The 18,374-nt window shown below is 36.4% G+C and overlaps 2 protein-coding genes across 3 annotated transcripts in view; both read right to left on the reverse strand.

The window, feature by feature from the left end:
* reck (reversion-inducing-cysteine-rich protein with kazal motifs) overlaps nt 1-18,374 on the reverse strand; it is a 121,894-nt gene that overhangs the window by 67,125 nt on the left and 36,395 nt on the right. The window lies entirely within an intron of this gene.
* The window catches only part of col15a1a (collagen, type XV, alpha 1a), a 71,721-nt gene continuing 59,188 nt past the window's right edge, over nt 5,842-18,374 (reverse strand). For both annotated transcript variants that reach the window (XM_060869657.1, XM_060869656.1), the window contains 12 exons: nt 17,615-17,636; nt 17,317-17,394; nt 17,175-17,200; nt 16,826-16,924; nt 15,617-15,758; nt 15,066-15,142; nt 14,112-14,240; nt 13,818-13,868; nt 12,014-12,076; nt 10,031-10,228; nt 9,707-9,816; nt 5,842-6,804 (listed from right to left, as the gene is read on the reverse strand). In XM_060869657.1, coding sequence (XP_060725640.1) covers nt 6,546-6,804; nt 9,707-9,816; nt 10,031-10,228; nt 12,014-12,076; nt 13,818-13,868; nt 14,112-14,240; nt 15,066-15,142; nt 15,617-15,758; nt 16,826-16,924; nt 17,175-17,200; nt 17,317-17,394; nt 17,615-17,636 — 1,254 coding nt within the window. In that variant the 3' untranslated portion in view covers nt 5,842-6,545. The remainder of the gene's footprint in view (nt 6,805-9,706; nt 9,817-10,030; nt 10,229-12,013; nt 12,077-13,817; nt 13,869-14,111; nt 14,241-15,065; nt 15,143-15,616; nt 15,759-16,825; nt 16,925-17,174; nt 17,201-17,316; nt 17,395-17,614; nt 17,637-18,374) is intronic.

Below are 18,374 nucleotides of genomic sequence, written 5' to 3' on the forward strand. Positions count from 1 at the left end.
TCGGTGTAATAAAAGATGCTGGTTTAACATACAGTTTAGCTGTAAGCTTTTATTGTCATTTCATCCATATATAGCTGTTGAAGTACGCAGTGAAACGAGACATTGTTTCTCCAGGATCGTGGTGCTACATAGAAGAAAGACAGAGCTAAGGACTTAGTACAGTAAGTTAGTGCTAGATAACTTGCATCTGTTATGTGCATCTGTGTGACCTGCTGTACACAGTGCAGGACAAAAGACAGAAAAACAGTGCAGGACAAAAAACAAAAAGACAGTGCAGGACAAAAGACTGAAAGACAGTGCAGGACAAAAAACAAAAAGACAGTGCAGGACAAAAGACAGAAAAACAGTGCAGGACAAAAAACAAAAAGACAGTGCAGGACAAAAGACTGAAAGATAGTGCAGGACAAAAAACAAAAAGACAGTGCAGGACAAAAGACTGAAAGACAGTGCAGGACAAAAAACAAAAAGACAGTGCAGGACAAAAGACTGAAAGATAGTGCAGGACAAAAAACAAAAAGACAGTGCAGGACAAAAGACTGAAAGACAGTGCAGGACAAAAAACAAAAAGACAGTGCAGGACAAAAGACTGAAAGACAGTGCAGGACAAAAGACAAAAAGACAGTGTAGGACAAAAGACTGAAAGACAGTGCAGGACAAAAAACATTGCAGGACAGGAGCAGAAAAAAGACAATGCAGGACAAGACAAAATGACAGTGCAGGACCAAAGACAAAAAGACAGTGCAGGACAAGTCAAAAAGACAGTGCAGGACAAGACAAAAGAAAGTGCATATTGCATGTGCAGAAATACTGGAATGAACACATTAGAATTATAACAGCAGTTACATGAGGTATTGTGCAAAACAACAATCAACCGAAATGTGAGACAGCATGTGCAACGAGCAAAAACAGTGTGCATAACAGCATGTAAACAGTTTGATGGATGTATATTGGAAAAGTCTGTATTTGGTGTAGGTCTGTGCAGTCCATCCAGTTGATGTGTGTGTTATGCTCAGTACAGTTTAGTTCAGTTATTAAGGAGTCTGATGGCTTGTGAAAAGAAGCCATATGTACTGTGTGAATAACATGGTTGTTCAGTGTAATAAAAGATGCTGGAATACTAGTTTAACATATCGTTTAATACTGTTGTTTACTGTCTGACGTAACATGTTGGTTGCTTGTGGTAATAAAAGATGGTGGAGTACTAGGATAACATACTTTTTAGTACTGTCTGAGACACAAGCCGGTTGCTGGTGTACTATTTTACACTATTTTTACACTACTTATGTATTGTGGTATATTGTTTTGGATGCCTTTACTTAATTACTCAGTGCAATAACAGATGTTTTAACGTATAAGAAACGTAACGTGTTTAGTACTGTTGTATTCTGTCTGGGACACATGATGGTTGCTCAGTTTAAAAATAAATGTTGCTCTGGGTAACAATAGATGCTGCAATACCAGTTTAATGTACTGTTTAGATACAGTAGTATAGTAAATATGACAATAACAGTAATAATAGATGTTACTCAGTGTAATAATAGATTGTGAAGAAGTAGATTAACACACTTTAGTACTGTAGTACATTGTACGGGACACAAGAAGTTGCTCAGTGTAATAATAAATGTTGGAATGCTAGTTTAATATAATTTCACTGTCCAAAAATATCCTGGTTTGTAATTTAGTTATGCTAAATGAGTAAGTCAGGGTGTGCATGTTATCGTTTGATGGACTGCTGTCCAATCACCTGTGAATTCTCTAGCCTTGTAACCAGGGATCAAGGGATACAATCGGTTTCACTATGAACCTGACCAGAATAAAGAGGTTAAACATTCTGTCATTTAGAGCTATACTTTCAGCAATGAATTCTGTTCATTGATGATAACAGAAGCAATGATTATTCCTATAACTAAATGGTCAACAAATCTTTAAAGAAAAGTACAAATCTGTTTTTCCTTAAGCAATAGAATCGCTTTCTGGAGTCTTTGGAAGCAAATAATGTTATTCTATTCTTTGATTAAGGACTTTTGTTTTACTTTAATTGAAAAAATTCACTGGGATCATTCCATACAAAACATCTTACATTCCAGGCAGTTCATCACATAGTCCCCAAAGACATGACCTATCCTGTGACATCTCCATGATCATTCCTGCTCTCCTGGATCACACAGCTGACTGGCAGATCTCCTTGTAAATATGAATAAAAACTCATGAATCTCATTTTTCTATCTCTGTCATCAATTGCTATACAAAACAAATGGAAACAGCACAAAAACAAAAGTGAAAAAATTAGTAAATTGCATTTGAATCAGCTTCACTATTGTGATTACTGGTTCAGATGACATTTAGCCTCTGAACCTGTATAACAAAACGGACACATGACCTACAAGTCTATCAGAATACGAGATTTCGCATGATTTTTGAGGCATACATGGTATTTATTTGGTGCGTTTGAGTGTGGGTCAAATGTGACAGAAATTAGAAAAACTATATTATATTACATTAAATTACTGGTCCATTGTTCTCAATAGCCTCTTCTACTGCTACATAAAATAAATCTGACATGTTTATGACACCTATTTCCAATAAACAATGCAAAATAAAAGATATATACGGTTTTCTATTGACTCACACCTTCATTTTAGCAAATTAGATTTAAATCAGAGAAGTGATCACATTTAGAATCACATTTTTAATGTATCAGTTCAAATCCTAAAATAACTTACTTTAACTCTTTTTCCATTTAAATTTCTCCTATATGCTGGACTTATATATCCGAATGTGGACTTTCATTAAATGCATTTTAGTTGTCAATAAATGGCTATATTTGGGTATGTAATTACAGAAAGAATGCCACATCTAACCTGGTAACAGAAATTCCAGCTACATAAAACTTTTTTTCAAGTCTCAGAATAAACCCGAAAGAAAAAAAATAATTGACTAACGTTAAATTTAATTAAATACAAATGTCAAAACGGACCCACCTACGTTAAGGCACTATGCTTTCACATCCTGTATAGTGTTCTAATTACAGCTTATAACCAGGATTTTTGTTGTGGTTATGAACCGGCTCCAACTTGAAAGAGAGGAAAGAAGCACAGGAAGCGGCACTAATTCCTCAATGTGGCTTACACATGTAGAGTCGCTCACCCTCAATAGACCTGGGTCCACCACCAATACAGAGCTTGGACTATATTTAGACAGAGGAAACCTCATATGAAGAGTTGAGTGTATCCCTCATTAGACTTTAATGAGGCTGAGGCAGCTGCCTAATCACAGAGCAGAAGACTAATGAAAGCCGAGGAGTCCCCTTCTGAGTGGAGTTTAAATGTCACCCTCACCATAAGAGGAAGGGATTTCACTCTGCAGCTTTTTTCTATACATATACAGAAGGAATGCCTAAAACAGTACAAAAGAAACCTACAAAAAAACCCGGTGGACTTAATGTTTCATTCGCATGTAACTAATTTATTTCGTTAAAAAAATATATATAATTCGTGGGAAATCGTGGCCTAATGGTTAGAGAGTATGACTCCTAACCCTAAGGTTGTGGGTTCGAGTCTCGGGCCGTCAACGACTGAGGTGCCCTTGAGCAAGGCAACGAACCCCCCAACTGGTCCCCAGGCGCCTCAGCATAAATGGCTGCCCACTGCTCTGGGTGTGTGTTCACGGTGTGTGTGTGTTCACTGCTGTGTGTGTGCACTTTGGATGGGTTAAACGCAGAGAACAAATTCTGAGTATGGGTCACCATACTTAGCCGTATGTCACGTCACTTAATTGTTTTACTTTATAAACTTATCAGATTGAGCAAGGTACAGATTGTACTAAACAGATAAAGCCTATAAGTTATTGTTGTAATTTTGTTTAATTATGCAGAGCTTGTCTTTAACGGATTTAAATCGCTATGTGATGATGCTTTTTGAATTACATCGATGGTTTGTGTGATTTGAAATGAATCTAGGAATCTCCAGTGCTCAGCAGTTGTAGAAGCTCTCTATATGAGTTCCATAACTCTCAACTCCACCACTATTACATTGCACACTGAACAACACATTTCTACACAGTGTCTCTGTACATTCATACACACTCTGTCCACTTCACTTATGACCACTGTACATTTATTTACACACATTAACACACCTGTACAGTGTTTTTGTACAGTAAAATCATACAGAAATCCCAGTCTCAGTCTCTAATGAACTTAATAGAGAACAGAATTCATGTAAATGCTTTCTTTCTTATTTTATTGTCCAAAAGTTTTCCCGGGGGCATTGATAAATTTGAAGCCATTAGAAATGAAAACCTAATTTTGTAAGATTCTTAAAAAAAACATTTAATTTTTTCTTTCTTATTATCTTTGTTTTTATACTTTTAGCAACCTTATGCCTGCAGGTTATTACATCATAGCATTATAATCTTTCTACAATGGAACTAAGAGGCCATGACAATGTGTTTTGTGAAGGTTGGTCTGGAAGAACTCGAATATCCTGCACATAGCCCTGACATCAACCCTACTGAACACCGTTTGGATGAGCTGGAACACAGACGTTACCCCAGACCTTCTCACCCAACATCAGTCCCTGACATCACTAATGCTTTTGTAGGTGAAGAAACACAAACCCACACAGCCACGCTCCAAACTCTGGTGAAAAGCCATCTCAGAAGAGTGGAGCATAATGTAAAAAAGGGGACTATATCTAGTATGTGATATTCAACAAGCACATATAATGTGTCAGTCAGGTGACCAAAAAACCTTTGACCAAATTTTCATGCACATAATTAGTACTGAAGCCAAATCTAACCATACGCATAAGCACATAAGCATAACCTTGTCTTAACCTTAAATAATAGCTTTTATAAAAAAAAAAAACAACAACAACAAAAAAAACACCACACATTTTTTATTAATTCTTTTATATATTTATGTGGCTGTTTGGACCTTGCATGGCCACACACACACACACACACACACACACACACACACACACACACACACACACACACACACACACACACACACACACACACACACACACATACACTCTTTTTTGCTCCATTACACAAATTTTCACAGGTGTCCTCCTAACATTACTGCTGTAGTAACTTAATTCTGAAAATGACTAAAAAAATATATAAGACTAATACAAAGCAGAGATGAAGTAAGATGGTGGGGTGATGATAGGTTGAGAGTTGAGAGGGATTAGAGTTTTTGACGATTTTTCTTTTTAAAACAAACTAAAAAAAACTTTAGCTTGTGGGAATTGTGATGCTTGTTGGCAGGGAATATAAGAATGCAGTGATGAAAGTCTGAGGTAAACCCCAGAACCTCACCAGAATGGACTCTGAGACAGCCAAATCTCATGCCAACCCTTTCTACTGCCAGCCAGTGGCATTGCCAACACTCTCTGTTACATGCTGTTTTTAGGAGGTGCAAACGTGCTTATAAAATGCAGATCAAGTAACTAAAATCATTGTAGTTATCCATTTTAAATGAATTTATTTATCAAGGATAGTGACACAACACCAAGGTCACTTGAGGTTAAACTGACACAGACAGCCTTCATGTAAAAACTCTGACACGGGTAACATTTCTCATGTAAACTATTTAGATTGAAGTGTGACTTTAAATAATAAAACCTTACTGGAGCCATTTAAATAATTAAGTATTAGATTAATTAGAGAGCTTTTTTAAGTTGACACTTTTAAAAGTTAAGTTATTTTATAAGAAATACTAATAATTTATCTTTATTTTACCACGTCTTCATGAAACAAAATGTCTTTTGCACAGTAAATAATTACTAAAGTTTTTTTTTTTTTTTTTTTAAAGAAACACATGACAATATATTTGGAAAAGAGATTTTATTTAATAAGCACCAGTGAAAAGAAAGAATACTCCTTACTTCCTTACCACTAACCACTGCTCAAACTGTTGGCCTAAAAACCGAAACAAAAGAAAATGAGGACTTGATCTCTCTCTGGAAAAAAAAAAAATATTTGCAGTCACATTTCCAGAAACTACAAAAAAAAAAGGAATATAATTTCATCAACAGACATGCTGTAGAAATTCTTCTTTTATAAAAGAGGCAAGAAACAGGAGCAGATTTTATCTGAACAGCTGAAACTATAAATTACATATTTATCCTCAATTTTTGGACATTTAGATTATGTGCGGTCAGATATAAATAAAACACTGAAATTAAATTAAATACTGACACATCTTTTGCTACTTGAAATGAAAAGATGATGTGAAGTAGAAAAAAAGACATCTATGAATTTCCAAAAATTGAAAATTGAAAATACAGTGCATCAAAATGACTTGTAGGGAATGAAGACCCGGTGCGTCCCTCTGCTTAAACATCGTTATCATGCAGCTTTACATTGTGAGAGAAATGGCTTTGCTACAAAATGTCCATGTGCTCGAAAACCTGAGAATGGCTCTCACCGATGGATCTTTAGTTTCTCAATGACATGGCCTTTCATCAACGTACAGATATTTACATCTTCTAGCATGTTGACGTGTTGATGGCAGAGGTTTTCTGGTGTCGACGTTAATATCTGTAATGCCAGCGTCTGTGGCGAAACTGTGCCCGTTGGAGTTCTTCGACGGTGTTGTGGTTGGGGTTGGTCTCGATGCACAAAATAACAAACTGGTTGGAGCAGCTACGGGTCTGCTGATTCAGGAGGCCACTGTAGAGGAAGGAAGCCTGACCCGTGATGGCCATGTCTCCAGCTCTCCAAGACTCGCAGTTCTTATCTTCCAGACGCCTTCCCCTCTCCGATGATCCATGCCATATGGCCTTTTGTGGCCTGCAGAGAGACGATGCAGAAAAACACAGACAGATCAGTGAAAATTCAGAGAAACTCAACTTGGATGATTACAATGCAGACAATAATGAATATATGTGTATCTATATTTGGATTGAAAATATGAAGTAGGTGTGGCCTAAACCAAAAGAGTTCAGAGATATCCCTATGACAATAGAGACACTGGAAAACACTAAATGGTAGTAAGGGTATCACTTCAGTTCATAACTGGTCTTAAATAGAGATTTTCTTATGAATTTAAACCCTGACCGGGAAGTTACTAATGATGCATTAACTAATTATTCTGCTTGTCCTATCGGATCTGATTGGAAAAACCAATCGCAATCGACCGAATGATATAATGGTTCACATATGATTTCTTGCATTTTTTAAATCAAGAAGTGGTAAAATATCTAAAAGATTTATTTGAGTAAAATAAATAAGAGCGCAACTAATTATCTAATACATAGTCTGGTGAAAGTTTTCTTAAATTTCTGAATGTAAATATCCATCCTTCCATTATCCATCCTTCCATTCCAGCCTATCCCAGGAGACTCAGAGTACAAGACAGGACAATCACACACCCAATCACAATTGGACAATTTTTGAGATGCCAAACAGCTACAATTATCTCTCTTGCCAGGGGTGGAAACCAGAGTACCCAGAAGAATATGAATCATGGGGAGAGCATGCAAAATCCACACATACACATGGCAGAGGTGGGAATCGAACCCCTAACCCTGGAGGTGTGGGGCATCACATTTGAATGTAAATATACAAGAAATATTTTCAAACAAATAAGGTGTAAAATCGCACAGTGATAAATCCTTTCATAAGCAGCCAAAAGGTAGTCAGGGTTTATGAAAACCAGCTTTAATCCTAATCTCTCCAGTGTTAGTTTAGCGGAATAATAACTCTGACGATACAAACAGCTGAATGAAATTATATAACTATTTTGATAAATATATGGTCTGCACAGCAGCAGACAGATTTTAAGGCTAATATATGCAGCATGTTTAGGCAAAAACTCTTTCAGATGCACGAATGTTTAAATTTGTGCCTGAAACATGCATCTCTATAATCTGAAACTAAACAGTCAATGTACAGAAATACAGGCACATTCACAAAATATACCAAAACTCTTAAATGAACTGTAATCTCGGCCTCTAAATTACATTTTTAAGGTATAAATCATCTGGTTTTTATGACAGGACTAAATGTCACAAGTCGATTTACCATGTTTTCCATGGATACCATTCTAAGTGTATAACAACATAGTTATTATTGCCCCCTTGTGGCCACAGGTTTCGTGAGACGCATCAATCAAATTCAGAGGTTCGGTCCAGCGGGCTGGTTATCTTGCCAAAACATGGGAGTGAAACCAATGACTGACCACAGAAAGCAGCTGGCTCTTCGATACACAAGCATTAAAATAAAACACACTTCTGAAATGTGTTCATCACTTAATATGAACCTAGCAAAAACCTAAAGAACATGGTGTTCACTGGCACCCTTAAACGTGCATGGCAATATTTCATGGAATAATCTTTGGCAGAACAGCACATGATGAATAAAATGGTCTAGATTTTTGTGTATCCGCTGTCCATCTATCATAATCCAATGTGCCCAATGGTATTCAACTAATTTCTGCTAATGCAAAACACATGCAGGCTACATTACAGAAGACTACAGTAGTCATTGCTCCTAGCTGTAGATAGATGCTCCTGGTTGACGCCCCTAGATTTCATCAACAGTATAACTATTCATGCCAATACGCTGAAACAGAAGCTGAATCGTTTAAAAACATCAGGTTTCGCAATCAGCTCTAAAAAGAGGATTTGCTAACCACAATTGCAGCTCTGCTGTCACAGTGGTCACGGATACATAGCACATGTAGCTATATATACCACCCAGAGGTATAAATACACATAAACAGAGAAAGTACTGGCAAAGCTAGCTGTAAAAACAGACCGGTGGACAAATGGGGGAGAAAATTGTCTATTGCAGCCCAAGTTTGTGGATAGGCAAGCCATTATTTTTATTGTTATTTTTATTTTAATTTCAGGAAAGAACTGCAATAGATTGGTCTTGATAATGCCATCATGTCTACTATGGTTGTAACTGACTGGCACTATCTTAATCTGTTTTTTGAACTGTTTGTCTAGTTTTCATTATTAATTGTTTACCTGCATTTACATCTGATTTTGTGAGTTACTTGTGACAAGTGCTTAATACCTCTTGGAAACTTATTAAATAGTTAGTAGTAGCCTGGTGGTTAAAACTTTAGGAAGTTTGTCCATTTAAAACCCTGCATCACAAATCTGCCACTGTTGACTCCAATGTTGTCTCTTGCAGACAGCATCAGACAGATGGTATTGTAGCATCAGATCCTACACCAGCAATCTGTAGCACTCCATACACTGCACTTTATTATTTATCAATGATTTACACCGGGCCTTGACTGAATAGAATAGAATAATACTGCCATCAGACTCTGACTGTTCTTGTTCTATACACACAATATTTCTTGCTGCGATTTTTGGGCTTCATACAATGTTTACACTGTTCACACAAAGAATCTAATCATTTTATACTTGCCAGAATACAATAATAATTTTTTTTTCTAACCCTCAACTTGTTATTCACTTTAGATAAAAGCTTCAGTCAAATGAGTAGATGTAAATCATATTATAATACTCTTTTTATTGGTCATCCTGGTAAACTACACACTAAAATGTAATACAGTATATATATATTTTTTGAATCTACAGCTATGATCCTACAGTACTGATGCACAAAACATCAGTCCATTTTACACACATTCTATATAATATGCACTGTTTAGCTGCCCCTTACCATATTTCCTAAAACAAACCAGATCTAGGTGTTTGGATAGTTAACTGACCAGAAAGGATCACTCATCACATCTCGTCCATCAAAAGAGTAGAGGGGGATCCCGGCAGGGAGAATGTGATTGGAGAAGATGCTTTCCCAGTTTTTAAACAGAACTTCACCCTACAACAAATAGGATACACACTTTATTTAATGTACCCTGATGTAGAAAGAAAACATTCTTAGCTCAGAACAAAGAAAACAAGAACTAGAACAGCTTCATGTCAGCTTTAAATCTCCTAAAACAAACAGCTCCTAGTCAGTTTTTACTGCTTTTGAACACCCCTCCCTTCTTAATAAAAACACATCTACATATCGGAGAAGACAAGTGGCTCACCCTGAGGTTAACGATGGGCAGGCTGGTACGGTAGGGTGGCTCTACAATGTCAATCAGGTCCTGTAGGTGGTGAGAAAGGAAAGCCCTGTACTCGTCTCGGATTCCCATGGCCTGAGCCTGCAGTCTGCACTGCTTATTCACTGAGTGAATGGAGCCCAGGTCCCCAGTCAGTGGAGTGTTCAGGGCAACCAGCCTAAGCTGTGAGACATAATTACCCAAACGATGAGTATTGTAACCAAAATGTGAGATTCATTTTACTTTTTTATTACATTTAAATCTGTCTTCTTCTTTTTAACAAGCATACCATATGTAATATGTGCAATATGTACAAAAAGATTTATTAACAGATCTTTACAATTATGTTTTTGAATATATTCACCCTACACTGGAAATAGGGAATGTGTGTATCATATCAATATAAATCAACAGGAATTAAAAAGAAATTATATTACACAAAAGTACATTTCTCAACAAAACAATTTCATTGCTTAGACTGAATTTAAACACATTTTTATTTACTACATCAAAATGTAGATACTATTTTAGAACCATTAAATTGTGTAATCTCACAAGGAAATTGCTACTGATGGGAACTACAGTATAACCATACTAATAAATTTAGGCAATTAAAACATGAATGGTAGAATATTGCAGGGGAAATGTGTCTGTTGCAGGACATCAGTGGGTTTAAGTCTTAGATCAGGTTCACACTCTGTTTTTTATTTTAATCAAGGCTTTAAAAATACATGCTCATATGATTTTCCATGTATCACATGGAACTAAAGTATGCATTTGAATTAAATCAATTCAATGAGCTTTTTTCCCACAGTGTACACAATTATTTTACCCAACTTTAAAATAATGTCAAACACACTACTAGTTTTACAATTTGTCTAGAAAAGGAAATTGTAAATATGTTTTAAAAAAAACACCATTGACTACAATCCAAAGTTTGCCACGTTCCTCTCAAACGCCAGGCCTGATTTGGAGAAGATATGACATCTGGAAGAGTTTGAACAAATATAACTTGGTATTGGTAACACAACAATATCAAGTGTTGTGAAGAATGTATAGAAAGGTGGGCTATAACGGGGATGAACATTATACCCAGGGATACCGGTCCTGATATTAGCTGAAAGCACAAATGTCTAAAGTCTCAGTAGCTCCTTTCATTAAAAAAAACTACTATGCCATCTGTCATCTCTACATTTTTTGCAAGTTGTACATGCAGTAGGCTATGTACTTAGAGTTCTTTCTCTAAAGGGAAGGGAAACCTCAGTAGATAAGACACTACTGATTGAAAGGTTGTGAGTTCAAATCCCAGAACCACAAAAGCTACCACTACTGGGCCCATGAGCAAGGCTTTTAAACTTCAACTGCGCAGATGTATAAATGAGAAAAATATAGGTTCCTCTGGATATGAGTGTCTACTAAGTGCCATGATGTAAAGGTGTTCCAGTGGAACATCATTCATGTTCATTTAACCTTTAAATGTATTTCTCATACGTGAGATTTCAGATGTGTCTTTTTGCTATAAGTGCTCCTTAAGGGAGTGAAAACATTTGTATGATTTAACACTATTCACTACAAATTCACATCAAATTCTAATAAAAATTTTTTTTACAAACATGCCTAAAATACACAAACAAAACAAGTCTCTCCTGGGCCTAAACCCAGCCTGGTGCTATCATATTACAGTATCTTTTGTATACTTGTGCTTTGGAGCATCAATCTTTTAAATGGACCTGCCATGGAGTTAGCCACTAAAATAAACCTAGACTGGCTGGGATGCCCTACAACAGGGGTGGATTGACAGCACCATAATTTATAGTCTAAAACAGGATACATGGAAACCACAGAAATACAAGCTAGAACTAAACCCATGATGTTTTTTCCTTCATATGAAACCATAACAAATAACAATATTGTGTATTTTTATAACTGAAATGAAAAGAATAGTGAGAAAAAGACAGCCATTCTTACCGCACTTCCCGTGTGAATTTTAGGTGTATTGCTGAGTCGAGGAGTCACTATTAAAGGGTGAGCCTGAACAGAATTAGAGAAGATTTTGTTTAAGCTGATGGGTGTAAATAGTCTACCTTTATCATTAAAACACTATTACTTGTCTGCAGAAAGGAATCTGAAAAAAAGTAGTGTTTTATGTCAAGGCCAACATTATAACCAGGTAGCACTCAAAAAAAATTGTGATCATGCAATTTAGTTCAATAAACATTTAGCACAAAATTAAATGCATAATTTAATCATTATCAGTCATAACATAAATTAAGGTTACACAACCCCTTCACCCCTTTACCCCCCTGTGTAAATCTGAGCATTTAGCTACTATGTGTTTAGCTGGGGCTTGAGAGTAAACTTTAAAGTACAGTTGAGGCTAAAGGTTAGCATGCACATAGATTGAAGTTTACATATCGTCGCTGTCGGGCGGAAACCTCGTATGTCCAAATTTGGTCAATTTCATATTTTTTCACATATCGATGCTATTGGTCAGTCCCCACGTGGGTCTGTTATTTTTACAAGTTATTAACCAATGTAAAGTCTTGAAAATAGCTTGAGCGCAAATCTCATAACTCCATTGGACACTTCAACCTCTTCTTCACTCCGCGGGAGAGATTCGCGGCATATTTCTCCTTAATAAGAGTCGCAACGAATCAACACGTCTTCTGAGGTAAATGTCTTCAAAACACTGGGTTCAAAGAAAAAAAATCTTGACCCCCGCTAGTTCTGGTGCTCGTCTGAGGACAGGAATTTAGCGCAATACAATCCACTGCAACGCGGACTAAACCCTGTGCACTGCAGATAAGGTACAGCGTTTTTTTCATTTCCTGAAAAATAATGGTTTTGGAGATATGTGGATTCCGCCCGACAGCGACGATATGCTTTGTCAGTATTTGAAGGCATTGCCTTTTAATAGCATGAACTTGGTCTTGAAACTAAAAGCTTGATCTTCTAAAAGCTTCTCACAAGTCAGAAATTTTGCTCACTCCTCCAGACAGAAATGGTGTAACTCCTTACTCAGACAAATTTTCTATAAATCATTTTTTTTTTACAAATTTGTAGACATGATTAGGATCGGTGTAGATCACTGAAGACCCAGCTGCAACCACATTCAAACTTTTTGGCTGATGTCTTGAGATCTTGCATCAATATTCATAGATTAGAGGTGTCTAATCTTATCTGCTAAGAGTTGGGAGCAGGCGTCACACTTGATTCCACCTGTTTAGTCCACTAATTTTGACTTTAAATAGACTTAAATGTGGCTTCTGATTGGTTGGAATGAAAACCTGTACCAACACAGATCCTTTTCGGATAAGACCGCACACCCTTATTCTAGATAATCATTCCTTTGTCAAGCAAAACAAAACAACAGTACAAGATAATGCTGCCACCCCCGTGCTTTACAGTTGGAATGGTGTTCTTCAAATTAAATTCTCACCCTTTTACATACATACAAAGCATTGATTATTAAGGCCAATCAGTTAAACTACACTCCACCTGCAAACTTTAATCTGACTTCTTTATGCCAATATTAGAGCAGGGGCTTCTTCCTTTGCAGGACATGATTTATTAAAGCAAACATGGTCTTTGTGATCCCAAGATTTTTAAGTTTGCATGCAACTGTTTGTACTTGTAGTGCTCTAAAATGACTTGCTACAGCATTTTCTCACATCACACAAAAACAAAGTGCACACACACACACACACATACATACAAACATACATACATACATACACACATACACACATACATACATGTGAAAGAAACTTACATCATCTTGTGAGAGAACAGTAGGGGAATTCACCTCAATTAACCCACCAAGCTGAAAGACGAAACAAAAGAAAACATGGCACATATCCGTGTCCTTCATCTCTGATCTGGCTAGTTTTTAACATTGGATATGCTTCCATTTATGGACTCTTTCACAATAACTCTCAATGACCATTTTTATGTATTAAAAGAGATACAGGGAATGGATGTTAGAAAATGCTATACAAAAAATATTCTTATACAGATACAGACTACATACTGTATATAATAGAATAAAAGAAAAGCAAAATATTACCTGAATCTCTCTCCAACCCCCTTGGACCTTGAAGTACAGTTTACTCGTATCCTTAACCATGGACAGTGTTCCCTCTTCAACCAAGTACGACTCATGCTTCAAGGCATAAAGGTTTGGGTATTTCTTTACCTGTAACATTAATTCAATTTTATTTATTTGTGTAGAACTTTTAACAATTCACATTGTCTCAAAGAAGCTTTACAGAATCATAGAAACAGAATAAAATTGTAAAGTTTAAAATTAAGTTACTCTTTATCTCTAACATTTATCACTAATAAGCAAGCCTGAGGTGATAGTAGCAAGGAAATACTCCCAGAGATGATATGAGGAAGAAACCTTGAGGGAAACCAAGCTTAGAAGGGAACCCATTCTCATTTGTGTGACACTGGACAGTAAATAATGTCACTGTAAATAATGTCCTTTCTATAACAGTTTGTAGTCGAGCAGAAACATTATATGCAATTTTTTTTACTGTATATTAGCTATGGCAAAAATATAGACCCAACATGTAGCACATTAATGCATAAATAATAAAATTTTGTGTGTGTAAGTAGATTTTTGGGATGGCTCATTAGGTACCTGCTTATTCACACTTCTAAGGTTGCCAGATTTAAAAAAGGATCTAAACAACTATTATTATAAAGAAGACCTTGTCTTTAAGCCCTGATAAAATTTTTTGGAATAGAAAATGCCATGCCAACATAATGAAAGAAAATTCAAATTGAATTCATGGTTAGAATTTTGAGTAGCTGAAACACGCCTCTGTTTTTGCCAAACTCCATTCCTTGTGTCCTTTATAACAGTCTGAGTAGTAAGAACTGAGACTGCAGTTATGCCTGAGGTCCGAATTCAAATTTGTGCAATATCACTATTCTGTCCTCGGTATGAAAATGTAACTCATCTCTGAATAAGACAACTTAAGGTTATTAGTGTGTGATTAAGAGTGTCACTCACTGAGCCAAAGCCACCAGCAGCTGGTCCTGGTGGACCAGGAGGACCTTGAGGTCCAGGTGGACCAGTGATAACAGCACCTGAAATCACAAGAATACTTTACTATATACTTTACTCTTGTTCTTTACTGAATACAAAAGTTTCTGATGCTTCCACTAAGTGGCCAGCTGGTGCTTCATTCCAAGCATGTATCATCATCATCATCAGCAGCAGCAGCAGCAGCAGCATCATCATCATTATCATTATCATCAGAAAGGGAAGTTTAACTCCTTAAAGTCTAAGCTTATTATTTGGTTACTTGTAGTTTTTACTACAACAACAGTTTCTGGCAACAGTTTCTTATAGTTTAATCAGGTATCCACAAGACTGTTTTTTTTAAACCATGATTTGGTGCTTCAGCCAAAACAGTTATTACCAACAATTATTAGGGAGTGCAGTACAAACCATAATGCTTTACAGTTTTTATTCTGTACAAATTTCTTCTGAGGGTTTAATACTGTGCCAAGAAAAAAATCAAAGAGAATATAACTGTTTATTAAGCTCTAATGTCTTACCAGAGCTATAGCCAGGAGGTCCGGGAGGTCCGGGAGGGCCTCGGGGTCCGGTGGCACCAGGTCTCCCAATACCAGGAGGCCCAGGTGGCCCCTGAAGTCCTGGACGACCAGAAGGTCCAATGATTGATTCTCCTTTAGGTCCCTTCAGAGAAAACCAAGAATATTAGAAAAATTTAATATTTTAATTATTAAATTAATATATTATTACTAATTATTTACAGTGACCGATTATTAATGATTTATGAATTGATTATCAGCTACTGCCACCAGAACAACTTCTTTCAGCTTGTGGTACATGTAGATTTCTCTGCTCTGATGTTAATACAAAACAGGAGTCATTTATTAGCTGCTTGTTATAGCATTTGAAATCTAATTCATGAAGCAAAAGGGACCCACTCTACAAAGTGCACTCTGCCATTATTCTCATAGCAGTTTGGACCTTATTTTTTTTTTTTATTTGTTTTGGATGGATTCATTTTAATCTCTGAATAAAGGCTTGCCAACCCATCCATTTCTAATTAAACGAAACATCGAAGCACTTACAAAATTTAAGGCAGCTTGTCATCAGGGCAATTATTTTTAACAAAGGCCCATCAATCATAAATTTCCAAAGTAAAAAAAAAAGATCAAACGAGCATACAGTCTAGAGAAACTGAGTGAGTTTGATGAGGAAAAATACAGATATAAAGAAATAAGATTGAAAGTGGGAGGCAGCGACAAAGTGGAAAAATGAACAAAACAGAAAAAGATCAGAGAGATGTGAAAGCAAGATAGAGAGCAAGGCAAAAGGATAAAAGAATTAAAGAACATGTAATCTATCTATCAGAAAAGGTCAGTGTTTTCAAAATAGTATTATCTATACGGTTACCTGATTTACAAGACATGTGTAATGTTGTGTGTGTGTGTGTGTGTGTGTGTGTGTGTGTGTGGGTTGTGTGTGCGTGTGTAGATGTATTTAGCAGTTTTTTTTTTAATGGATAAATAGGATAGTATCAAATAACTAGATCTTCACAAAAACGTACATCTTTCTTCGGATGTAAGTGGATGCAGGTGTGTGTATATATACATGTACTTGTAGCCCTTTATGTCATGTCACATGTCCTTAAATTGATAAAATATTGTCCCAACAATCACTGCAAAAATACTGTTTTATATCTTTGTATCTAAAAAGGTGTGTGTGTATGTGTGTGCATGTGTGCGATTACTGACCACCAACCCAGATGTTCCAGGCATCCCTGTTGCCCCTGGCATCCCTGCCTCGCCTTTCTCTCCCTTCTCTCCCCGAAAGCCATAGTCACCTTTCTCTCCCTGTCTCTCACACATACACACACACACACACACACACACACACACACACACACACACAAACTCATAAGAAATGTAAACATATTCACCTAGAACATACTGTATGCACATGTAAAATAACCACACGTAAAATAACCACACACTTTTCCTGATTAAATGCAGTCAGGTTTAGGTTTACGTCTAACACGTTTTTATTTCATGGTCTGGTGACAATCATCAAAGAACACGAGATCATTAGGCATCTTCAACTCACCATGGTGCCTGCACTCAGCATGGTAACTGTGATAGGGACAAAAAGTTCATAAAAAAACAATGTTGTGAACAAATAAAAGAACAGATACCTAATGTGGTGCAGATTTATATATAGTAGATATAAACATGAAAAAGTGACATACTTGTTGGACCTGGAGGACCAGGAAGACCCCTTTCACCCTTCTCCCCTTTAGCTCCAGATGTTGAACAGCTGGCTCCCTCTTTAGGAGACAAATGGGGAAAGCAAGCAAAAATCCATCATTTTGGGATTTTGTACTTTTTTAAGAAAAGGAGAGTTTCTTCGGTGAAAACATTAACTATTGACATTATAGTTATTTATCTCTTCATAAAAAAAAAAAAACACATGCTTTACTTCAAGTCATGTCAGCTTTTATTATATTAACCAATGTGACAGTAAATCAGCAGGATGTTTCAACTGACCTGCAGTAGAATTGCTGTTGGTCTGTAAAAACCCCAAAAAGGGAGAAAAACAAAGAATTACAGGTCATGATGAAGGGCAAAATTTAAACGGTAGTAAACAAAGTAGTGTTAATACAAACAGAATGATTTTAGAGTGAAACCATCTGGGAAAGAAATCATGCACTGGACAAACAGGACATTTAGTCCATGGAGCAGAAAAAAGGGAAAACTCAAACGTAAAACACTTGTGTTATGTGCACGCATGTTTTTCATCAGACAAAATACAGTGGCCTTGCTGCTTCTTCTGTAGTAGCAACTAGTTTGGTTTAATAATGAAATATTTATCTATCTATCTATCTATCTATCTATCTATCTATCTATCTATCTATCTATCTATCTATCTATCTATCTATCTATCTATCTATCTATCTATCTATCTATCTATCTATCTGTCTGTCTGTCATTCTGTCTGTCTTTCTGCCTTCCTGTCTGTCTTTCTGCCTGTCTGTCTGTCTGTCTCTATTGGACCACTTTACATACAGAAGAAACAACAAATTAGAAGTCACATTAATCACAAGAGTTTGAAATGTCCACTTGTCTCTGACACAAAAGCACAAATCATTTGAGTTTAGTCAATATATTTGTTTTGTAATGAATTACTTCATGATCATATTTGGTTAGTTCATTACCAAAAGAGCAGCAAACTCATACCATGTTTCTCTGTCATGCAACATGCTCATCACTGATGGATTTCAGCTTTTAGAGCGTTACCATTTCTGTG

Source organism: Tachysurus vachellii, chromosome 5, assembly GCF_030014155.1.
Source record: "Tachysurus vachellii isolate PV-2020 chromosome 5, HZAU_Pvac_v1, whole genome shotgun sequence".
In the NCBI taxonomy this organism is placed as follows: domain Eukaryota; kingdom Metazoa; phylum Chordata; class Actinopteri; order Siluriformes; family Bagridae; genus Tachysurus; species Tachysurus vachellii.